Source organism: Zalophus californianus, chromosome 4 (genome assembly GCF_009762305.2).
Source record: "Zalophus californianus isolate mZalCal1 chromosome 4, mZalCal1.pri.v2, whole genome shotgun sequence".
Taxonomy (NCBI): Eukaryota; Metazoa; Chordata; class Mammalia; order Carnivora; family Otariidae; genus Zalophus; species Zalophus californianus.
In genome coordinates this window covers 96,963,676-96,989,942 of record NC_045598.1, presented here as the reverse complement: position 1 = coordinate 96,989,942, position 26,267 = coordinate 96,963,676, and the positions used below count along the sequence as shown (strand labels likewise).

Below are 26,267 nucleotides of genomic sequence, written 5' to 3'. Positions count from 1 at the left end.
GAGGACTCGCCCACTCCAAGCCTGCTAACCTTGGCCCTGGGCTCAGAACAAATTCTGTTAAAGCTGCCTGCACACCTGCTCAGCTTCTGACTACCCAGCTGCTGCACCATGCCCAGTAGAGTACCCTAGCCACCATCATGTGCTAAGTCACAGCTACATACAAGGCCCAGCCTCATACCCCTGGCTGCCCTCGCACATAGCCCCAAGCTATCACACTGCTTTGGGGGTCCAGCATAGGACTAGTGGCCCAATGCAAATTTTGCTAACACTGCCACCCTGCTCCCAAGTTCCCTGGAAGGCATGCCCACTCAGAGCTGACCTCCCTGGGTCCCAAACAGCACAGAGAGCAAGTACAACACACCAACAAGCAGAAAGTCAGTGCAGACAATTGAATGGAAAGAAAAAGTAACTCAGACACAATAACGGCATAAGCAACACACATAGGATACTCTCCTAAAGTGTCAGGACCTCTTTTTTATAAAAGAGCATTTTCAAGAACAGAAGACACAGCTGACTTTCTTTTTTTTTTCCCTTTAAATTTATTGTTATGTTAATCACCATACATTACATCATTAGTTTTTGATGTAGTGTTCCATGATTCATTGTTTGTGCATAACACCCAGTGCTCCATGCAGAACGTGCCCTCTTTAATACCCATCACCAGGCTAACACATCCCCCCACCCCCTCCCCTCTAGAACCCTCAGTTTGTTTCTCAGAGTCCATTGTCTCTCATGGTTCGTCTCCACCTCCGATTTCCCCCCCTTCATTCTTCCCCTCCTGCTATCTTCTTCTTCAATTTTTTTAACATATATTGCATTATTTGTTTCAGAGGTACAGATCTGTGATTCAACAGTCTTGCACAATTCACAGTGTTCACCATAGCACATACCCTCCCCAATGTTTATCACCCAGCTACCCCATCCTTCCCACCCCACCCCCACTCCAGCATCCCTCAGTTTGTTTCCTGAGATTAAGAATTCCTCCTATCAGTGAGGTCATATGATACATGTCTTTCTCTGATTGACTTCTTTCGCTCAGCATAACACCCTCCAGTTCCATCCACGTCGTTGCAAATGGCAAGATCGCATTCCTTTTGATGGCTGCATAATATTCCATTGTGTGTATATACCACCTCTTCTTTATCCATTCATCTGTCGATTGACATCTTGGCTCTTTCCACAGTTTGGCTATTGCGGACATTGCTGCTATAAACATTGGGGTGCACGTACGCCTTCGGATCCCCACATTTGTATCTTTGTGGTAAATACCCAGTAGTGCAATTGCTGGATCATAGGGTAGCTCTATTTTCAGCTTTTTGAGGAACCTCCATACTGTTTTCCAGGGTGGTTGCACCAGCTTGCATTCCCAGCAACACTGTAGGAGGGTTCCCCTTTTTCCACATCCCCACCATCTGTCATTTCCTTTGTTAATTTTAGCCACTCTGACTGGTGTGAGGTGGTATCTCATTGAGGTTTTGATTTGGATTTCCCTGATGTGCTCAACATCAAGCGATGTTGAGCACTTTTTCATGGTCTGTTGGCCATTTGGATGTCTCCTTTGGAAAAATGTCTGTTCATATCTTCTGCCCATTTCTTGATTGGATCATTTGTTCTTTGGGTGTTGAGTTTGATAAGTTCTTTATAGATTTTGGATACTAGCCCTTTAGCTGATATGCCATTTGCAAATATCTTCTCCCATTCTGTCAGTTGTCTTTTGGTTTTGTGGACTGTTTCTTTTGCTGTGCAAAAGCTTTTTATCTTGATGAAATCCCAATAGTTCATTTTTGCCCTTGCTTCCCTTGCCTTTGGCAATGTTTCTAGGAAGAAGTTGCTGCGGCTGAGGTCGAAGAGGTTGCTGCCTGTGTTCTCCTTTACGATTTTGATGAACTCCTGTCTCAAGTTTAGGTCTTTCAACCGTTTGGAGTCTGTTTTGTGTGTGGTGTAAGGAAATGGTCCAGTTTCATTCTTCTGCATGTGGCTGTCCAGTTTTCCCAACACCATTTGTTGAAGAGACTGTCTTTTTTCCATTGGACATTCTTTCCTGCTTTGTCAAAGATGAGTTGACCATAGAGTTGAGGGTCCATTTCTGGGCACTCGATTCTGTTGCATTGATCTATGTGTCTGTTTTTGTGCCAGTACCATACTGTCTTGATGATGACAGCTTTGTAATAGAGCTGGAAGTCCGGAATTGTGATGCCGCCAGCTTTGCTTTTCTTTTTCAACACTTCTCTGGCTATTCGGGGTCTCTTCTGGTTCCATACAAATTTTAGGATTATTTGTTCCATTTCTTTGAAAAAAGTGGATGGTATTTTGATGGAGATTGCATTGAATGTGTAGATTGCTCTAGGTAGCATCGACATCTTCACAATATTTGTTCTTCCAATCCATGAGCATGGAACATTTTTCCATTTCTTTGTGTCTTCCTCAATTTCTTTAATGAGTATTTTATAGTTTTCTGAGTACAGATCCTTTGCCTCTTTGGTTAGATTTATTCCTAGGTATCTTATGGTTTTGGGTGCAATTGTAAATGGGATCGACTCCTTAATTTGTCTCTCCTCTGTCTCGTTGTTGGTGTATAGGAATGCCACTGATTTCTGTGCATTGATTTTATATCCTGCCACTTTACTGAATTCCTCTATGAGTTCTAGCAGTTTTGGGGTGGAGTCTTTTGGGTTTTCCACATAAAGTATCATATCATCTGCAAAGAGGGAGAGTTTGACTTCTTTGCCGATTTGGATGCCTTTGATTTCTTTTTGTTGTCTGATTGCTGTGGCTAGGACTTCTAACACTATGTTGAATAGCAGTGGTAATAGTGGACATCCCTGCCGCGTTCCTGACCTTAAGGGGAAAGCTCTCAGTTTTTCCCCATTTCTTTGATCAAGAAAGGATGCTGTACTTTGTCAAATGCTTTTTCTGCATCTCTTGAGAGGATCATATGGTTCTTGTTCTTTCTTTTGTTAATATATTGTATCACGTTGATTGATTTGGGGATGCTGAACCAGCCTTGCAGCCCAGGGATAAATCCCACTTGGTCATGGTGAATAATCCTTTTAATGTACTGTTGGATCCTATTGGCTAGTATTTTGGTGAGAATTTTTGCATCCATGTTCATCAAGGATATTGGTCTATAATTCTCCTTTTTGATGGGGTCTTTGTCTGGTTTGGGGATCAAGGTAATGGTGGCCTCATAAAACGAGTTTGCAAGTTTTCCTTCCATTTCTTTTTTTTGGAACAGTTTTAGGAGAATAGGTATTAATTCTTCTTTAAATGTCTGATAGAATTCCCCTGGGAAGCCATCTGGCCCTGGGCTTTTGTTTGTTGGGAGATTTTTGATGACTGCTTCAATTTCCTTAGTGGTTATAGGTCTGTTCAGGTTTTCTATTTCTTCCTGGTTCAATTTTGGTAGTTGATACATCTCTAGGAATGCACCCATTTCTTCCAGGTTATCTAATTTGCTGGCATAGAGTTGCTCACAATATGTTCTTATAATTGTTTGTATTTCTTTGGTGTTGGTTGTGATCTCTCCTCTTTCATGCATGATTTTGTTGATTTGGGTCATTTCTCTTTTCTTTTTGATAAGTCTGGCCAGGGGTTTATCAATCTTGTTATTTCTTTCAAAGAACCAGCTCCTAGTTTCATTGATCTGTTCTACTGTTCTTTTGGTTTCTATTTCATTGATTTCTGCTCTGATCTTTATTATTTCTCTTCTCCTGCTGGGTTTAGGCTTTATTTGCTGTTTTTTCTCTAGCCCCTTTAGGTGTAGGATTAGGTTGTGTGTTTGAGACCTTTCTTGTTTCTTGAGAAAGGCTTGTATTGCTATATACTTTCCTCTTAGGACTGCCTTTGCTGCATCCCAAAGATTTTGAACAGTTGTGTTTTCATTTTCATTGGTTTCCATGAATTTGTTTAATTCTTCTTTAATTTCCTGGTTGACCCATTCATTCCTTGGTAGAATGCTCTTTAGCCCCCATGTATTTGAGTTCTTTCTAATTTTCCTCTTGTGATTGAGTTCTAGTTTCAAAGCATTGTGGTCTGAAAATATGCAGGGAATAATCCCAATCTTTTGGTACCAGTTGAGACCTGATTTGTAACCTAGGATGTGATCTATTCTGGAGAATGTTCCATGGGCACTAGAGAAGAATGTGTATTCCGTTGTTTGGGATGGAATGTTCTGAATATGTCTGTGATGTCCATTTGGTCCAGTGTGTCATTTAAAGTCTTTATTTCCCTGTTGATCTTTTGCTTAGATGATCTGTCCATTTCAGTGAGGGGGGTGTTAAAGTCCCCCACTATTATTGTATTGTTGTCAGTGTGTTTCTTCGCTTTTGTTATTAATTGCCTTATATAATTGGCTGCTCCCATGTTCGGGGCACAGATATTTACAATTGTTAGATCTTCTTGTTGGATAGACCCTTTAAGTAGGATATAGTGTCCTTCGTCATCTCTTATTACAGTCTTTGGTTTAAAATCTAATTTGTCTGATATAAGGATTGCCACCCCAGCTTTCTTTTGGTGTCCATGAGCATGGTCAATGGTTTTCCACCCCCTCACTTTCAGTCTGGGGGTGTCTTTGGGTCTAAAATGAGTCTCTTGCAGACAGCATATCGATGGGTCTTGTTTTTTAATCCAATCTGATAGCCTGTTTCTTTTGATTGGGGCATTTAGCCCATTTACATTCAGGGTAACTATTGAAAGGTATGAATTTAGTGCCATTGTATTGCCTGTAAGGTGATTGTTACTGTATATTGTCTGTGTTCCTTTTTGGTCTATGCTGCTTTTAGGCTCTTTCTTTGCTTAGAGGACCCCTTTCAATATTTCTTGGAGGGCTGGTTTCGTGTTTACAAATTCCTTTAGTTTTTGTTTGTCCTGGAAGCTTTTTATCTCTCCTTCTATTTTCAATGACAGCCTAGCTGGATATAGTTCTTGACTGCATCTTTTTCTCATTTAGTGCTCTGAATATATCATGCCATTCCTTTCTGGCCTGCCAGGTCTCTGTGGATAGGTCTGTTGCCAATCCAATGTTTCTACCATTATAGGTTACATATCTCTTCTCCCGAGCTGCTTTCAAGATTTTCTCTTTGTCTCTGAGACTCGTAAGTTTTACTGTTAGATGTTGGGGTTTTGACCTATTTTTTATTGATTTTGAGAAGGGTTCTCTGTGCCTCCTGGATTTTGATGCCTGTTTCCTTCCCCACATTAGGGAAGTTCTCTGCTATAATTTGCTCCAATATACCTTCTGCCCCTCTCTCTCTTTCTTCTTCTTCTGGGATCCCAATTATTCTAATGTTGTTTTGTCTTATCGTATCGCTTATCTCTCGAATTCTGCCCTTGTGATCCAGTAGTTGTTTATCTCTCTTTTTCTCAGCTTCTTTATTTTCCATCATTTGGTCTTCTGTATCGCTGATTCTCTCTTCTGCCTCATTTATCCTAGCAGTTAGTGCCCCCATTTTTGATTGCACCTCATAAATAGCCTTTTTGATTTCGACTTGGTTAGATTTTAGTTCTTTTATTTCTCCAGAAAGCGTGTCTCTAATAACTTCCATGCTTTTTTCAAGCCCAGCTAGTATCTTTAAAATCATGATTCTGAACTCTAGGTCTGACATCGCACTAATGTCCATATTGAGTAGGTTCCTGGCAGACAGTACTACCTCTTGTTCTTTTTGTTGAGGTGATTTTTTTCGTCTTGTCATTTTGTCCAGAGGAGAATAGATGAATGAGAGAACAAAATGCTAACAGGTTAACAACGTCCCCAGAAAATATACTCTAAATAAATCAGAAAAGACCTGAAACCAGGGGAAAAGAAAGGGAAAGAAAGAAAAAAGAAAGAGAAAAAAAAGAAAAAAAGAAAAAGATAAAAACAAACAAAAACAAAACAAAAAAGAATATGATCAAATATGATCATGCTGGTGTATAGATCAGTGCCACACACTAGATTTTGGGTGTATTTTGGTCTGTTAGAAGAAAGTACCTCCTAAAATTTTAAAGAAAGAAAGATTTATATATGTACAAAATAAGGGTTGATATGATGAAGGGATGGAATATGACTATAAAGATGAAAATTATAAAAAATTTTAAAAAAGGAATTGATAAGAAGGTGTTTGAAAAAATAAAGAAAAGGATTAGAAAAAAAGGAAAGAAAGAAAGAAAAAACGGGGGGGAGAGAATGTGATCAGGCAGGAGACTGGAACAAAGCCATACACTAGAGATTTAGGGTATACTTTGATATGTTAGAAGAAACTATCTCAAAATTTTAAAGAGAGAACAATATATATATATATATATATATATATATATATATATATATATGCCAAAAATAAGGGTAACTATTATGAAGGCATAGAATATGACTCTAAAAATGAAAAATAAATTTTTTTTAAAAAAGGATTGATAAGATGTTGGTTGAAGAAGGGAAAAAGAAAAATTCAAAAAAAGAAAAACAGTTAAAAAATTAACTTTGAAAGACTAATGAATCATGGTAAAAAAGCCATGAATTCTATGTGCAGTATTCCCCTAGCTCTGGAGTTCCCCCCATTCTCACTGATTGGTAAACTTGGTCTTGGCTGGCTGTTCTTGCTGATCTTCTGGGGGAGGGGCCTGTTGCCGTGGTTCCCAAATGTCTTTGCCGGAGGCGGTATTGCCCCGCCCTTGCTGGTCCAGGCTAAGCAATCTGCTCGGGTTTGCTCTTGGGAGCTTTTGTTCCCTGCAAGCTTTCCGTACAGCTTTGGAGGATGAGAGTGAAAATGGCGGCCTCCCAATCTCCGCCCAGGAGGAGCCAAGAACTCCTGGCCCCGCTCCTCAGTGCGCCCCCAGAGAAAAGCAGTCAATCACTCCCGTCTCCCCAGTCTCTGGCCACACTCCACGCTTATCTGGCCTGTGACCAGGCATTTCTATCTCTGGCACCCAACTCAGTGTGGAGTCTCCAAACCCAGCAGATCCCTGTGGTGCGCTCACGCACCACTCCTCCTGGGGGAGGAAGGGGAGTCTCCCCGGATCTGCCACTTGTTGGGTCCCTGCTGGAGGACCAGTGGCCCGACTGTGCCACGGATCAGTTTATGGCAACCCTGAGCTGAGAGCCCGCGCCTCGGCTCCGTCTCTGCAGCCAGCTTCCCCGCTCTGATACCTGGGAGCTCTGCTGCACTCAGGCACCCCCGGTCTTTCTGTGACCCCGAGGGTCCTGAGACCACACTGTCCCACAAGGGTTCCACCCCCTGCTTAGCCACTGGAGTGATGTCCCTCCGCGGAGCCGACTTCTAAAAGTTGCGATTTTGTGCTCTGCTGCTCTATCACTTGCCAGAAGCGGCCAACAGAGGCCCCCTCCCCTGCCGCCTAGCCTCCCAAATATTGCCTCGGATTCACTTCTCCGCACGTCCTACCTTCCAGAAAGTGGTTGCTTTTCTGTTCAGAGAGTTGTTGCTATTCTTTTCTTCAATCTCCTGTTGAGTTCGCAGGTGTTCAGAATGGTTTGATCCCTATCCAGGTGAGTTCCTGAGACCAGATGAAATCCAGGTCTCCTACTCCTCCGCCATCTTGCTCCGCCCCCACCAACACAGCTGACTTTCTTAACACTCAGAAACAGACACAGAGAGGCAGACAAAATGGGGAGACAGAAATTTATCCCAAACAAATTAACAGGACAAGGCCACATCCAGAGATCTAAGCAAAACAGATAAAAGTAACATGCCTGATAGCATATTTAAAGCAGTGATCATAAGGATACTCACTGGACTTGAGAAAAGAGTGGAAGACCTGAGTGAGACCCTTAGCACAGAGATAAGGAATAACATAGCAGAAATAAAGGGCTTAATAAACAAAATGAGAAACATGCTTGATGGAATGAACAGCAGGATGAAAGAAGCAGAGGAATGAATTTAGTGACCTACAAGACAGAGAGTAATGGAAAGTAATGGAAAGCTGAACAAAAGACAGAGAAAAGAATTATGCAAAGTGAGAATAGACTCAGGGACCTGAATGACTCCATCAAACATAATAGCATTCCTATATGAGGAGTCCCAGAAGAAGAAGAGAGAAAAAGGGCAGAAAATTCATTTGAAGAAATAATAGCAGAAAACTTCCCTAATCTGGGGAAGGAAACATATGTAGAGCTAAGAGACACAGACAGTTCCCATCAGAATCAACAAAAGCAGATCCACACCAAGACATATTGTAATTAAACTGGCAAAATATAGGGATAAAGAAAAAAATTTTAAAGCAAGACAAAAGAAGTCAGTACAAGGGAAAACCCATAGGCTAGCAGGAGATTTTCCAGCAGAAACTTCCCAAGCCAGAAGAGAATGGTATGAAATGTTCCAAGTGCTGAATGGGAAGGATCTTCAGCCAAGAACACTCTATGCAGGAAGAATACTCTGTCATTTAGAATAAGAGAGATAAGGAGTTTCCCAGGCAAAAAACAAAACAAAATAAAACAAAAAACAACAGAGGAGTTAATGACCACTAAACCAGCTCTGCAAGATATAGTAAAGGGGACTCTTTGAATGATAAAGAGAGACCAAAAGTGACAGCATAGAAGTAGAATATACAAAAAGAATAAAAATGATTATTTCTGTAAAAAATCCATCCAGGAACTCACACAAAAAGGATATAAAATATAATAATATAACAACATATAAAAATATGGGGAGGAGAAGAAAAAACAATCAGTTCAAACTTAAACAACCATCAATTTAATATAGACTGCTATATGCAGAAGAGGTTACATACAAACCTAATGGTAACCATATGTCAAAAGCCACTAATGTGCAAAGAATAAAGAGGAAGCCAAATATATCACTAAAGAAAATCAGCAACCAAAAAAGAAAGACAAGAAAGTTTCAGAGAAAATCTTCACAAACAACCACAAAACAAATAATAAAATGACAATAAATACACATCTATAAATAATTATTTTGAATGTAAATAGACTAAATGTTCCAATCAAAAGACACAGGGTGACAGAATGGATTAAAAAAAACAAGACCCATCTATATGCTGCCCGTAAGAGACTCAGACCTAAAGACACATGCAGATTTAAAGTGAGGGGACAGGGAAATGTCTATTTTACAAATGGATATCAAAAGAAAGCTGGGATAGCAATACTTAAAATTGGACAAACTAGATTTTATTTTATTTTTTTAAAAGATTTTTTATTTATTTATTTGACAGAGACAGAGAGAGCAAGAGCAGGAACACAAGCAGGGGGAGTGGGAGAGGGAGAAGCAGGCCTCCCGTGGAGCAGGGAGCCCGATGCGGGGCTCAATCCCAAGACCCTGGGATCATCACCTGAGCCGAAGGCAGACGCTTAATGACTGAGCCACCCAGGCACCCCTGGACAAACTAGATTTTAAACCAAAGACTATAACAAGAGATGAAGAAGGGCATTATATCATAATATAGAGGACGATCCAACAAGAAGATACAACAATTGGAAATATTTATGCTTCCAACAAGGGAACACTTAAATACATAAAACAGTTAATAAAATACATAAAGGAACTAATCAATAAGAATACAGTAGGAGAGAACTTTAACATCCCACTTACAACAATGGACAAATCATCTAAACATAAAATCAACAAGGAAACAATGGCTTTGAATGATACACTGGACTAGATGGATTTAACAGATACATTCAGAACATTCCATCCTAAAAATTTTAAAGTGCACAGGGAACATTCTCCAGAAGAGATCACATATTAGCCCACAAAAAAAGCCTCAACAAATTCAAGATCAAAATCAAACCAAGCATATTTCTGACCACAACACTATGAAACTAGAAATCAATCACAAGAAAAAATCTGGAAAGACCACAAATACATGGAGGTTAAATAACATGCTACTAAACAATGAATGAGTCAACTGGGAAATAAAAGAAGAAATGAAAAAGTACATGAAACAAATGAAAATGAAAACACAATGGTCCAAAACCTTTAGGATGCAACAAAAGCAGTTCTAAGAGGGAAGTTTGTAGCAATACATGCCTACCTCAAGAAGCAAGAAGAATCTCAAATAAACACCTAACCTTACACCAAAAAGAGCTAGAAGAAAACAAACAAAACCTAAAGCCAGCAGAAGAAAGTAAATAATAAATATTAGAGCAGAAATAAATGATAAACTAAAAAAAAAAAAAAACACAAAGAACAGACCAATGACACCAGAGCTGCTGCTTTGAAAAATCAATAAAACTGATAAACCTCTAGCCAGATTTATCTAGAAAAAAAGAGAATGGACTCAAATAAATCACAAATGAGGAGGAGAAATAACAACCAACACCATAGAAAAACAATCTTAAGAGAATATTATGAAAGACTATATGCCAACAAATTGGAAAACCTAGTAGAAATGGATTAATTCTTAGAAACATATAACCTCCCACAACTGAATCAGAGAGGGAAAAAAAAATGTGAACAGACTGAATATTAACAATGAAATTGAATCAGTACTTTAAAAACTCCCAAAAAAACAAAAATCCAGTACCAGATGCCTTCACAGGCAAAGTCTACCAAATATTTAAAGAAGAGTTAATACCCATTCTTCTCAAACTATTCCAAAAATTGAAAAGGAAAGAAAACTTCCAAATTCATTCTATGAAGCCAACATTACCCTGATACCAAAACCAGATGAAACACCACTAAAAAAGAGAACTTCAGGACAATATCCCTGATGAACATGGATGTAAATATTCTCAACAAAAAAATACTGGTAAACCAAACCCAGCAATACATTTGAAAAATCACTCTCACCATGATCAAGTGGGGTTTATTCCTGGGTTGCCAGGGTGGTTCGATATTCACAAATCCACATCACATCAATAAGAGAGAGGATAAGAAGCATATGATCAGAAAAAGTATTTGACAAAGTATAACACCCATTCAAGAAAAAAACCCTCAACAAACTAGGTTTAGAGGAAACATATCTCAACATAATAAAGGCCATATATGAAAAACTAACACCCTCAATGGGGAAAAACTGAGAGCTTTCCCCTAAGGTCAGGAACAAGAAAAGGATGTCCACTGTCACCACTTTTATTCAAAATAGTACTGGAAGTCCTAGCCACAGCAATCAGACAAGAAATAAAAGGCATCCAAATCAGTAAGAAGTAAAACATTCATTATTTGCAAACGACATGACACTATATATAGAAAAACCTTAAAGTCTCCACCAAAAAATTTGCTAGAACTGATAAACAAATTCTATAAAGTCTCAGGATACAAAATCAATGTACAGAAATCTGTTGCATTTCTATACACCAATAATGAAGCAGCAGAAAGAGAAATTAAGAAAACAATCCCATTTATAAATGCACCCAAAATACTAAGATACCTAGAAATAAACCTAACCAAAGAGGTGAAAAACCTGTACTCTGATTACTATAAAACACTGGTGAAAGAAATTAAAGATAATAAAAAGAAATGAAAAGATATTCCATGATTATGGATTGGAAGAACAAATAATGTTAAAACGTCTATACTATGCAAAGCAGTCTACACATTTAATGAAATTTCTATCAAAATACCAAGAGCATTTTTCACAGAACTAGAACAAGCAATCCTAAAATATGCATGGAACCACAAAAGACCCTGAATAATAACTAAAGCAATCTTGAAAAAGAAAAGCAAAGCTGGAGGCGTCATAATTCTGGACTTAAGAAATAGTACAAAGCTATGGTAATCAAGACAGTATGGTACAAAAACTGGCACAAAAACAGACACACAGATCAATGGAACAGAATAGAGAGCCCAGAAATGGACCTTCCAACTCTATGGTCAACTAATCTTTGACAAAGCAGGAAAGAATGTCCAATGGAAAAAAGTCTCTTCAACAACTGGTGTTAGGAAAACTGGACAGCAACATGCAAAAGAATGAAACTGGACCACTCACTTAAACCATACACAAAAATAAACTCAAATGTATTAAAGACCTACATGTGAGACATGAAACCATAAAAAATCCTAGAAGAGAGCACAGGCAGTAACTTCTTTGACATTGGCTGTAGCAACATTTTTCCAGATATGTCTCTTGAGGCACGGAAAACAAAAGCAAAAAATAAACTATTGGGACATCATCAAAATAAAAAGTTTCTGCACAGCAAAGGAAACAATCAACAAAACTAAAAGGCAACCTACAGATTGGGAGAAGATATTTGCAAGTGACATATCTGATAAAGGGTTAGTATCCAAAATATATAAAGAACTTACAAAACTCAACACCCCAAAAAAAAAAATCCAATTAAAAAATAGGTAGAAGACATGAACAGGCATTTCTCCAAAGAAGATACACAGATGGTCAACAGGCACATGAAAAAAATGCTCAACATCACTTATCATGAGGGGAATGCAAATCAAAACTACAATAAGATACCACCTCACACCTCTCAGAATGGCTAAAATAAACAACACAAGAAAGAACAGGTGTTGGTGAGGATGTGAAGAAAAAGGAACCCTCATGCACTGTTGGTGTGGATGCAAACTTGGGCAGCCACTGTGGAAAACGTTATGGAGGCTCCTCACATAGTTAAAAATAGAACTACCTTATGATCTAGCAATCGCACTACTGGGTATTAACCCAAAGAAAACAAGAACACTAATTCAAAGTGATACATGCACCCCAATGTTTATAGCAGCATTATCAACAAAAGCCAAAATATGAAAGTAGCCCAAGTGTCCATCAACTGAGGAATGGATGCAGAAGATACTGTGTGTATACACAAACACACACACACACACACACGCACACACACTGGAATATTATTCAACCATTAAAAAATGAAATCTCCCCATTTGCAATGACATAGATGGAGCTGGAGAGTATAATGCTAAGCGAAAGAAGTCAGAGAAAGACAAATACCATATGATTTCACTCATATGTGAAGTTTAAGAAACAAGCAAAGGGGAAAAAATAAGAGAGAGAGACAAATCAAGAAACAGACTCTTAACTATAGAGGACAAACTGATGATTACCAGAGAGAGGGGGGTGGGGAGATGGGTTCAATAGGTAATGGGATTAAGGAGTGCACTTGTCGTGATGAGCATAGGGTGATGTATGGCACTGTTAATTACTATATTATACACCTGAAACTAATATAACACTGTATGTTAAGTAACTGGAATTAAAATTTAAAAAGAAATTAAAAAGTCTAGTGAGTTAAGTATGTTCATGCCCTCTGATTCAGAAATTCCACTCCTCAATTTATTTTAAGGAAAAGAAATCAGAGATAAGGTATCATTGCAGTGTTTTTCATAAGAATAAAATACTGAATAGGCCATTAATATGTAACAATAGGGGATTGTCTAAATTATGTACTATGATATGATTGTTTTACAACCATTAAAAGCCACTATGTCAGGGCACCTGGGTGGCTCAGTCAGTTAAGCGACTGCCTTCGGCTCAGGTCATGATCCTGGAGTCCCCGGATCGAGTCCCGCATCGGGCTCCCTGCTCGGCAGGGAGTCTGCTTCTCCCTCTGACCTTCTTCCCTCTCATGCGCCTTCTCTCTGTCTCTCATTCTCTCTCTCAAATAAATAAATAAAATCTTTTAAAAAAAAAGCCACTATTTCAAAGAATTTTTAAAGAAAGTATAATTTTGAAGTCATAATTTTAAGTCTAAAAAGCACATAGTTGGATATAAAGAACGAATTTAGCATGTGTTTGTGTTTAAGAATACACCAGGGGCGCCTGGGTGGTTCAGTCAGTCGGGCGTCTGACTTCAGCTCAGGTCATGGTCTCGAGGGCCTGGGATGAGCCCCGCATCGAGCTTCATGCTCAGTGGGGAGTCAGCTTGCCCCTCTCCCTCTCCCTCTCCCTGCGCCTTCCCCCCTGCTCATGTTCTCTCTCACTCTCTCTCAAATAAGTAAATAAAATCTTTAAAAAAAATACACCAATAGGGGTGGCTGGCTGGCTCAGTTCGTACAGCATGCAACTCCTGATCTCTGGGTTGTGAGTTCAAGCCTCACGTTGGGTGTAGAGATTACTTCAGAAAAATAAAATCTTAAAAAGAAAAAGAATACACCAACAGTGTTAGTGATTATCTTTAGTGTAAGAATACACATATGTCTTATTTTCTTTTTTTTAATCTGCAGTAGTTCCCCCTTATCTGTAGGGGATATGCTGCAAGACCCCAGTTGGTGGCTGAAACACAAATAGTACCAAACCCTATATATACTGTCTTTTTTCCTATACATACATACCCATGATAAAGTTTAACTTATAGATTAGGCACCATAGAACATGCACGGTAACTAATAATAGAATAAAACAATCATAATCATATACTGTAATAAAAGTTATATGACTATGATCTCTTTCTCACTCAAAATATCTTGCCGTACCCTACCTACCCTTGTTCTTGTGATGATGCGAGATGATAAAATGATGAGATTACTAGGTCACTGGGCTCCTAATGACCTAACAGTATGCTGGGATCATCTGCTTCCAGACCCGCGGTTCATCATGGGTAACAAACTGTGAACGCAAAACCACGGATAAGGGGGATCTACTGAATTCCCCAAATTTCAACAGTAAACACATATTTCTTCTACAATGAAGCAAACAAATACATGTTAGTTTTTTCACAAAGAAGAAGCTGGGTGTGAAAGCAAGGGGGGAATATGGGCAGAGCCTAGGGGAGGACAATAGTAGAGGGTACTGTTTTAGACTGAAGAACACGGGCACGGCATTATATGATGAGTGGAAACGTCAATGGAGAAGTAGAGGCTAAATGTATAGGAAGAAAATAAGATAACTGACATTACAGGCTTCCTGAGGTGATGAGAGGGAGGAGACCTGGCTCCGTAAAGGGGTTCACTTTCAACAGAGAAGGGCACTTCTGTGGCTTTGATGAGAGAGAAGGAAGTAAGGAGCAGCGCTGCCTTGTTGACTTCGCATGCTCACTGCCTACAGCAGCGCCTGGCACTGAATGGAGCATGTCAGTTTATAGGTGAAGGAGAAGAAGGTTGGAGGATTTCTATAGGTTGACTCCCATTTTCTCCAGTAAGAGAGCCACTCTCTAGTGCAGTGGTTCTCAAACTTGTACCAGAATGTATTATAATGTGTTATTTTTCTGTGGGTCTGTATCCTTTTCTAAACTGTGAACTCCCTAAGGGCAGAAGAAATCATGTCTTATCTCCATATCTACCACACCATTCCAGTGACTGCCTGATGCAGGGCAGATGCTCAAGAGCTGTTTGTTGAATGAATGAATGAATGAATGAATGAATGCAGTATGGTAGGAGACATAAGTGGTAAGGGTTTCATATAGCTTATGTGAGTGTTAAAGGGAGTTGACCAGTGACAAATAAAAGGCCCCAGGCAGCCTAAAGACAAAATTGCATAGAGAGCATACCTCTGTACTTAAGAGAATTCCAAATAGAAGCTGGAGAAACTATTTATAATTACAAGTGACCCCTACTGCTCCCTGTCCAATTATCCTCCATCTTTGAACCTGCCCTGCACAAGTGTCTATGGGGCAGATGAGAGGATAGAGACCCACCCAGCCCAGCCATCATAGAAAGGAGTGGTCCTCTAACTGCTAACATTGTTTTCTTTTGTTTAATTTGAACGTGTATAGAATTTTAAGCCTCTTATTAGGTAATACCTACCTTCCATAATAAATTGGACCGAGTATGTAGAAAGTCTTTTAGATTATTAATAACAGTACAAAAGCAAGGGACTATTACTTGGGGGTTATTTTACTTATTTTTATATGCTGAAAGCAAGAAGATGCCCCAAATTTTTAAATGCTTCGGGTCCTAGAATAGCTTCCTCCAGCCAGGTTTCAGGGTTCTGAAGTGGTCGTTGGCCTAAATAGGAACATTCCACCAAAAAGAGAGGATTGTATTTTTTCCCCAATACACATTTTTGCTTTAAGGTTATCAGAATGCTGCTATCTGAGAGAAGTGGTTTAAATGTGAGCAGAAGCTGACAGGGATTAACTTTCACAGGATGCTCTGTAGAGCAGAGGGTTGGATCAGAGTGATGATTCACAGATACCATCGTTTGTTATTCCTTTTTTTTTTCCAAAACAGAATTGCATTGATGAAATTGAGGCCATAATCAGTGTTAAGCTCCAGCTCATCGGAATTGTTGGTATTGGGATTGCAGGTCTCACGGTGAGAAAGTTCTAGAACTTACCTTTTTTGCTTTCTAAGAAGCCTTTGCATCTTATTTGTCTTCAAGTGTGATATGGCAGTATCTTAGAAGAGATTTCTCATAAAAGTCGGACGTTTGTTGACAGGACATCTTCTAAGAACAAAGTTCATTTGACATAGCAATACTCAGTTCTCTAAAATATGATACCAATTTTAACTTTAACCTAATTATGACCTTGAGTTGATCACTGCAATAACTTCCCACATTAAGGCCAGCAAGCTTAAACTAGACAAGTCATTTCCAATTCTGGGTCACTCCTTACTGTTAGAAATTTTTAAAATAGCCTGCCAGGTTAATCTCTCTCACCTGTGATTTGCAGAAGTAGCGTAGTGTAGTGATTAATAGTGCAAGCTCTGGCATCATGCTGTCTGGGTTCACCTCCTGGCTGCGCTACATACGGGCCCCGGGTTCACCTCCTGGCTGCGCTACTCACGGGCCCCGGGTTCACCTCCTGGCTGCGCTACTCACGGGCCCGGGTTCACCTCCTGGCTGCGCTACATACGGGCCCCGGGTTCACCTCCTGGCTGCGCTACATACGGGCCCCGGGTTCACCTCCTGGCTGCGCTACTCACGGGCCCCGGGTTCACCTCCTGGCTCCGCTACTCACGGGCCCTGGGATCATGGGAAAGTTTCTTAATTTCTCTATCCCTCAATTCCCTCGTCTGTAAAATGAAGATTTTAATGTACCCACCTCATGAGATTGTTGTGAGGATAAAATGGGGTAATACAGATAAAGTATTTATAGGAATTAACTCATATAAAGTGTCTGGAAGATAGCACTCAATGAACGCTAGCTCCGTACATAATCGGAGTGTTCCGAAGCCCAGAATCCAGATAAAGGGAGTAACATATGCGGAAGTGTGAAGCATAGTGCACCCAGGCAGCTGCAGATGGCTCCGGGCCTCCAAAGTACAAGCGTGTGCAAGAATCGATAGGAGTCAAAGGGATGTGATAGGAGCAGCAAGAGATGACCGTGAGGATGGTGTGAGGGTCCACATAACCGTGGTCTTTGTGTGCCCTTTTGAGAGACTGGGCTTTATCCTTAAGGTAGTAGGAAGCCACCAAGGGCTAGAAGGACCTGTGTTGCCGTGTGGAGATAAGTTGGAGGGAGGCAGGATTTGAGTCAGGCCAGTAAAGAGGTGATTTCCACTGTCCAGGGGTTGAGCGATAATAGCTAATGCTAATGTAGTACTTACCACCTTGCTATCTCTGTAGATTAATTCATGGTATCAGCTAAGGCAGAGGCAAAGGGCATTACAAGGAAAATCAAGGAATTGGCAGTTTTCTGGGACACACAAGCATCTTCCCTCTTTTCTGTATTTAGAGCACAGAGGGGTGAGGCAACGGGGTGAAATACTATGCTGAGGACCTCCCAATCCAGGGACATCTCTCAGGCCCTCCTCACCTGCTCTGGGGCTAGCCTGGTTGCTATTCTGTGGCTTCCTGAGGACAATTTTGAGGCAGAAGATTTAAAAATGGGCTGCATAATAGAGGTATCAAAGAGACACTCCTAACAATTCTACAGTCTCAATGAGTGAGCATCCTAGAGGCAGTCACCCCTGACTCATGACAGTGCCAGGACAGTGCTGAAAAAGTTCCTTTCTGAGGGGATCCCTTTAGAGTACAACCAGGATGAAGCAAGGGTTGCATCCAACCTGACAACCACACTAAAGGGGGAAGGCTCTCTTTTGGTCATCTTGAATCAGCACCCCCAGAGTTTCCTTCTGTAATTCCTTTCTTCTTAAGGTAAGAGTTGCACACCGTGGTCAGTTAGCCAAATGTCCATTAGATGTCTCCCCTGCCATACACTGGAACTGAGTTCTGGCAGCCAGAAGCATAGAGCCCTGCTCCAGGCTGTTCTCTTAAGCCTACCTCTTCCCTTCCATAATAGCAGATAATACATGGCTTTTTAAATGTAACATTTATAGGTTCTAGCCTGATGTAGGATAGGATTAAGGAGAGAATCATAGGGTTATGGTACAGATTTCTTTAAACAGACATTGACAGTAGTTAATAAACATCGCACCCACAGATGACCTTCTATAGGCTTTGTGAAATTGTAGGGGAAATGATTGAGAACAAGAAAGATCTTTTGGCATCCTTTTATTCAAACCATACCAGTGGCTATTGGTTTTGCCAAGTATTTGGCTTTTCAAGGAATTATCGAAGAGGCAGAAGACGTCAGTAATACCATAGTTCCAACACCTCAGTTTATGCTTTGGGAAAACTATTGAGTTAAATAGTGAAGCATCATTTGTACCTTAAAATGGAGCAGGAAAAGTGAAGAGATGCTCTACTTTGTAATCTGTGGTCACTGTTTCAAAATTTCAGAGCTTTTCCAACAATAAGAAACTATTTAGACCAAAGCGTAAACAGCTAATAGTTGACAGGTTAATATGGAACTCTTTAGCCATCAGCCGTAATTAAGTAGTATATATAAAAATGCCATTATAGCCAGTAATTATTGGTTATAATTATTTGTTAGACATCCACGCAGTTTGCTGACTTTTTTTAAGTCAATTTCTATCATTTGAAAGTCATTAACAAGTGGTTCCTTCTGTTTCAGATCTTTGGCATGATATTCAGCATGGTTCTTTGCTGTGCAATACGAACCTCACGAGATATGATATGAAGCTACTTCTACATGAAAATTGCAATCTAGAGCCTTCATACGGCTGTCACCAGAACTGTCTCCTGGCTCATTTTTAATATTCAAAGGACATTAGGATCTAAAATAATATGCTGTTAATTGTACATTTGCACATGTATGTATGTTTGGCTCATTATTCGTTTACCCCTTGAGTGAATGCTGTGTATATGTTGACTGAGATTCATGTGTGATCTGTGTGTTTCTGGTGTATGCATTGTACATAATGAAATCTGTTTGCTGGAAATTCCTGGTTCTTATTGTATCAGAGGAACAACCTATTTGACTCTCAGAAAAAGATCATCAAACTTTGATAAACTTTAAAAACTTGGCTATTCAGAAGAAATGATAATGGGTCATTTTCTCAGATTCTAGCCATAGAAAGTTAGATACAGAGAATTCAGGATTTCTGGTTAACGGAAGCAATAAGTTACAGGACTTGAGAGATCATGGTGTAGTGCTAAAACTGACTACATCTGAGTTAGGTGTAAGGGTTTCCTGGGATTTTTTTATATACATACTCTACCCAGAACACAGTAAAACACAATTTTAGAACTAAACACATCTGTAAAACTAAATATAGCATGGAAAATCTAATTTGAATAAGTCATACTTTCCTAGTATTTAAAAACAAAAAACTCCCTCTGAAGAGTGGTCACACAATCATGTGCCCTATAAAAGTGAGTGTTTTTAGGACTTTAAAAAAATACCTTTTAGTAACTTTTTAAAGAAATTTTTTGTTCTTATATAAATACATTTAAATATTACTTTATAACTTTCTTTTTCTGACTCTGCTCTGAACTACAGCGGCCCTCACATGAACAAAAGGGCTTTTATCTCAAATTTTTCCATGTTTCTCCAATGTACAAATAGAAAGACAAAAGCAAGAGATCTGGCAGTTGCAAATAGTGGGAAAGAGAATTTTTACTGGCACTGTATCTTTGAAATACCTCATAACTTGAGTTTACATATTTTCCTAATTTTTTGTATTTTTCTTATTCACCTAGAGAATTCTTCTTCATAGATTTTGACCTACTGTTTTCACCCCTTAAGATAAAACAGAATCCTTCCTACTTCATATATTATAAGCATCCTTGGCCAAACCAAAAGAAAGAAAAGCATCTACTGGTTGTGTGCACATAGCAGAGACAAGCTAAGAAAATTAAAATACTTAAACCCACAGAACAGAAATATTTTTCCTATGTAAATCTCCCATAAAAATAAAATTTTCATGTTCTTTATGGTCTTGATGCTTCAATTTAGGTAGGTAAACCCAAATTTAGAATCTAAACTTATATCTTTGTCAATTTTTAACAACTTAGTACATTTAGTAGATCATAGAGGGGTTTTTTTTTATACATTTTAAAAGGCCACACAAAAGTGAAAGTACGGGGGACTTTGGAAACCATGTAAGTTCATATGCCTGTGAGAACACAAGTCTTTGGGTATGCACTAAAGGAAAGTGTGCACTCCCAAGAAACTTTTACAAAACGTTTTGCTGAAAAGACCTAACCGCTACAAATGGTCTTATTTGCATAGAGAACCACACTTCCTCTGCCATACTTGCTACGGCTACTAACTTTAGAGGAAGCTTCTATGGAAAAAAGAAGTCAGATTGGAAGCAAGCTAAAAATTTAATTGTACATGGCTACTTCACTGTGTCTATAGCTAAAGGAAAGTTTATTTTAACAAAATCACTTCATGAAACAGACGTTTATACTCCAGTAGGTGAGAAATATAACCTTTTAAGCAAAGAACAAAGAGCCCATCTCTCTTCATGGCTGTAGTTCATCCTCTACCTGAAGACAGGCCCAAGTGCATACGTTTCTTCCACCTCAGAATCGTCTCTGATTCAAAAAACTGTTTCATTCTATACCTGATTAACAACCTTAAGAAGACTACAATACTTAAAAGTGGGGGAGTGGAGATCTGTTCCATCTATGGTTAATGTGTCCCTCTTGGGAGTAGTTTTTCCAAAATCTGTGCCATGAGTAAAATTAGAGAATTCCACCTCTGAGTGAGGGTAGATTTTTATATATCGTAAATCTATATATATCTTGAATTCCTATATATCTTGAATCTATATATGTCTTAAAATCTATATATCTTGAATATATAACTCTTGAATATATATACACGTATAACTTGAATATATGTATGCCTGAATGTGTGTGAATACAGACATATTCATGTATACATATATGGGTACATATATACACACACACACACATATATAAATTTTTGGTTATATCTGTTTACCTGAACTGATTTGAGATCAGACCCAAACATATTCTTAAGCATCTGGTACCAAGGCACTGAATTAAAATTTCTTGATGAACTATTTTAAGTTATTTCAAATTAAATTTTCTATGTACTGGAATTGCTTGCTTGATTTCTCTTAAAATTCTATTATATCTTTTTTAAAAGGGATTTTTAAAAAGATTTTATTTATTTATTTGACAGAGAGAGACACAGCAAGAGAGGGAACACAATCAGGGGGAGTGGGGAGAGGGAGAAGCAGGCTTCCCGCGGAGCAGGGAGCCCGATGTGGGGCTCAATCCCAGGACCCTGGGATCATGACCTGAGCCGACGACAGGCACTTAGCGACTGTGAGAAAGTTCTAGAACTTACCTTTTTGCTTTCTAAGAAGCAGGTGCCCCAAAATTCTAATATATCTTTATACACATCTTTACGCAACGTATCTAAATGTCCAATTACCAAACAATATGGTTAAAAAAAAAAGAGGAAAGAATAGTAACCCTTCTGTAGTATGACTATGAGGAGCTAGACTTGAAAGCAACACCCTAAGGACTTTTGTGCAAATAGATTTCAATTAACATTGTCTCATCCAAACCATACTATCCAGAATAGCTCCTTTGTTGTCCAGAGTTCAATCTGTAAAGCCACACACTGATACAGGGACCAGTGTAGTCCCCCGCACAGTTATCCAAGAGAGTTGCTCTCCTTTCCCCCTGTGTACCATTAATAGATTTACTTGATGAAAATGAGGCTTGTGGGGAAAAGGCAGTGAAGGAGATAGTGTAGCTTTCCTTCTGAAGTAAGTATCAAAGATTAAAAGGAAGAGGCACCCTTGGGAGTTCAGGAACTTTCCTGGTTCACTGCTCCATTGACACCCCCTTTGGCCACCAGCCCCTGATTTCAGCAACCCTATTTTACCCACCCATATGAGGGAGGATTCGTGAGCCCCAAGGCCAGTCAATTAACAGCATCATCTTAATTTGGACTTGTCAAAATCAAATTTATATTAAGGTATATTTTAAGGGCACAAAAAGTTTCTACTTTCTTTCAACATGACTATTTTTTCCTATAAAATGTACCTGTAAGTTATTATCTGTAGGTATCCATTGCAAGGTAAAAAGACTACACTAATTCAAAATGTTATTAATCATTTTGTTGATATCCTCACTGTCAACAAAAGTTAAATACATCCCAGGAAACCACTACTCCAATGGCTATCTCCTGGGGATATGGAAAGCATGAAGTATAGAAGTAATATGTCCTGAATGCTGTGAAGCAAAATCTGTGCTGATTTCATAAAACTTTTAGCTAATGTGCCAAAAAACCCATCTGAAGCTTTGGGATTTGTTTTCGTTGTTTTTTTCTTGTATAATTTAATGTTAGTTTTACTTATATTAACTAGAAGAAATTTAAATTAAAAGAAATAACCAACGATGAGGTTAGCAAACCTGGCAATGAATGAATATTATCTAAATTGTTACAATTATTATATTGATGAGAGTTTCTGTTAATTATAAATCAAATATGCATCATCATGCATAACCGAAGATACTTCTGCATCATACCAAATGCCTATTTGAACACATTCACTTGTTGAATTAATGAATAACTTTTGATATATTTCCCAATTCTATTTTAATTCAAAGACTTAATATCAATAGCCATAGTCTGAGTCCCTATATTTTCCTCTGGGCCTGCTCTGCCTTATAAGATGCAACCCACTCTAATATTAGATTTTTGTTTACTTTGTTTGAGGACTACTATTTTATACATTTGAAAAAACTCTTTAGAAGATAGTGATATGCTAAGATGAACAAGAGAAGTCTGCCTTCAAGGAGCTTCGACTGGGACAAAAACAGGCAAATATAATTCCCATGAGGTAAGTGCTATGATATTGACTAACCAGAAGTAGACCCTCTCTATCTTGGAGAGGCTGGTCAGGGGAGAGAGATTTTCTGAATTTTGAGGTCTCTGAACTGAGTCCTGAAGAACTCATACAAATTATCCAAATAAAAAGTAATAGCGGGAGAGAAGAAAAGTGGATCACTAGGGTAACGACATCAAGAAGACCCTGAAACAGACAGCATGGAAGCATTCCAAGAGGACATGTCAAGAACCGGGGAGATGAAGGGCCCTGTTAAACTATACCAAGGAGTCTTATCTTTTTTTTTTTTTTTTTTTTTGCAGATTTTTTTTTTAATTTTTTTATTGTTATGTTAATCACCATATATTACATCATTAGTTTTTGGTGCAGTGTTCCATGATTCATTGTTTGTTCATAACACCCAGTGCTCCATGCAGAACGTGCCCTCCTCAATGCCCATCACCAGGCTAACCCATCCCCCTACCCCCCTCCCCTCTAGAACCCTCAGTTTGTTTTTCAGAGTCCATCATCTCTCATGGTTCGTCTCCCCCTCTGACATACTCCCCTTTTCTTCCTCTCCTGTTATCTTCTTCTTTTTCTTTTTTCTTAAAATATGTTGCATTATTTGTTTCAGAAGTACAGATCTGTGATTCAACAGTCTTGCACAATTCACAGCACTCACCGTTGCACATACCCTCCCCAATATCTTATCTTTGTACAGCCATCACAGCATAAGTTTTAAGCAATGAGTTACAGAATCAAATTTGAACCTTTTAAAAATCACGTAGCTTTAGTATGAACAATGATTGGAGGGCAAAGGCCAGAGGATTTCATGAGGATTTCTAACTAACATACTGGGATTCCTACCAAGAAGTAGACAGATATAGGGGCAGTTGAGGGAAAGAGGAACCTGGAATCATTCCCAGGTTTCCTGACAGCTGAAGGATGGTGGTGCCCAGGAGAAAAAGCAGACTGCAGTGATGAAGCAAGTTGGAGATGACTATAGGACATCCAAGAGGAAACATAATCAGGTACTGGATACATACCCTGAAGCTCAGGAAAGGAGTCTGAGCTGGAACTATAGTTTAGGAATCTGCAACATAAAAGCAGTAGTGCCCATATTTGAACAATATGGGTAGCCTTTCACATTAAAGACCTCAGTGAGAAATTTTCAAAAACTAAAATCCTCTACTCCAGTAAAAGTTTAAAGCCCGAAACAGTTCTATACTCCCCATCCATTCCTCCATCTCACGCTGGAGGGTCTCTATCAGCTACCTGCGAACTCCTTCAGTAGCTGCCATCTAAACCATCTTTTATTGAAATGGGTAGTTGCTCATCTGTTGTACATTTAACAGGGTCTGAAGGGTCAATAGGATACATAAGGTTATCAGAACACTAGCCCTTCTTTCACAAAATGTGCAAATTTCATTCCTATAGCACAAAGCAAAATTACATTTCCAGAAGAAGTACAGTTCAGAACTACATTACAGTTGCCTGCTAGACCATAGCATGGATTTCTACTCATCATAGAGAAGGATAGCAAGAAAAGACAGGAAAAGAGAAAATGTGGACTTTGGCCTCATTAGGACTGATTATAAATGCCATAGATGTATTATGTTATGAATCCAGATATGTGACCTCCACTGGGCCCTCTAGGGTGACACAGTGGTCAGAGAAGATAAGGACCTGTATATCGGACTATTAGTAAGTCATTGTCAACATTACTGGAAACAGTTTCAAGGGAAGATGGGAGCGGAAGTCAAATCATAGTGGGTTGAGAAGAGAATGAGAAGTGAGGAAATAAATGGTCAGTGTAGGTGGCTTGTTATAGTCTGAAAGTTTATGTCTCCTTAAAATTCATGTGTTGAAATCCAAATGCCCAGTGTAATGGTATTAGGAGGTGAGGTCTTTTGGAGATTCCTAGGTCATGAGAGTGGAGCCCCCATAAATGGGATTAGTGTTCTTATAAAAGAGGCCCCACAGAGATCTCTTGGCCCTTCCACCAAATGAGGACACAGTGAGAAGGACCAGTTATGAACTAGGAAAAAATCTCTCAATGGAACACGACCATGCTGAGCACCATGACCTTGAACTTCCCAGCCTCCAAAATAGGTTTCTGTTGTTTATAAGCTACCCAGTCTGTGGTATTTTGTTATAGCCACCAAACAGATTAAGATGGGATTTTTACACACACAGGCACGCACGCACGCACAAACTGGAATAAGAATTCAAAGAGAGAGGAGCAAATAAACAAAAGGTTGCACAGGCTCACAAGAAGATTTAGTTGTTTTTGCTTTTACATTTTTATTTAGGAAGAGATTGAAGAATGATTCTTGCTGAGGAGAAAAAAGCCAATAAAGAGGAAGCAAGAGAAAAGAGAAACAGCAAAGTCCTGGAGAAAATGGGGGATGGGATCTTTTAAAACTAAGGGGAAAGTCTTTCCTTTCTCTCTCCCAGCCATTTTGGCGGCTGCTTTTGGTTGGAGCTGTCCCACATCTAAGGCAGGAAGATGGTGGCCACAAAGAAGACGAAAAAGTCGCTGGAGTCGATCAACTCCAGGCTCCAGCTTGTTATGAAAAGTGGAAATTATGTGCTGGGGTACAAGCAGACTCTGAAAATGATCAGACATGGCAAAGCGAAACTGGTCATCCTCGCCAACAACTGCCCAGCCTTGAGGAAATCTGAAATAGAATACTACGCCATGTTAGCCAAAAACTGGTGTCCATCACTACAGTGGCAATAATATTGAATTGGGCACAAGCATGTGGGAAATACTACAGAGTATGCACACTGGCTATCATTGATTCCAGGTGATTCTGATATCATTAGAAGCATGCCAGAACAGACTGGTGAAAAGTAAATCATGCAAATTTTTCTTTAATAAAACTGGCCACAGCTTGTTAAAAAAAAAAAAAAAAAAAAAGACTAAGGGGAAAGATGCTGAATCAGTCAGTACTTTTCAGTTGCAAGTGTCAGAATCCCAACTCGGACTAGCTTAAGCAGTTATGATTAAAAGTTACAATTTCAGTAGACTGTTGAATCACAGACCTGTACCTCTGAAACAAATAATACATTATATGTTTTTAAAACGATAAAAGAAGATAGCCAGAAGGGAAAATAAAGGGGGTGGAATCAAAGGGGGAGATGAACCATAAGAGACTATGGACTCTGAGAAACAAACTGAGGGTTCTAGAGGGGAGGAGGATGTGGGGGATGGGTTAGCCTGGTGATGGGTATTAACCGAGGGCACGTACCGCAATGGAGCACTGGGTGTTACACGCAAACGATGAATCATGGAACACTACATCAAAAAACTAATGATGTAATGTATGGTGATTAACAAACATAATAAAAAAA

The 26,267-nt window shown here is 39.2% G+C and overlaps 1 protein-coding gene and 1 pseudogene across 3 annotated transcripts in view; both read left to right on the top strand.

Annotated features, from left to right (window-relative positions):
* The window catches only part of TSPAN2 (tetraspanin 2), a 65,114-nt gene extending 46,220 nt beyond the window's left edge, over positions 1-18,894 (top strand). For 2 of the 3 annotated variants that reach the window (XM_027613182.2, XM_027613165.1), the window contains exons 7-8: positions 16,017-16,100; positions 18,707-18,894. In XM_027613182.2, coding sequence (XP_027468983.1) covers positions 16,017-16,100; positions 18,707-18,772 — 150 coding nt within the window. In that variant the 3' untranslated portion in view covers positions 18,773-18,894. The remainder of the gene's footprint in view (positions 1-16,016; positions 16,101-18,706) is intronic. The other variant, XM_027613173.1, reaches the window with a different exon arrangement.
* A 3,675-nt stretch (positions 18,895-22,569) lies between these two features.
* On the top strand, positions 22,570-26,031 carry LOC113935601 (annotated as a pseudogene).
* Positions 26,032-26,267: the final 236 nt, after the last annotated feature.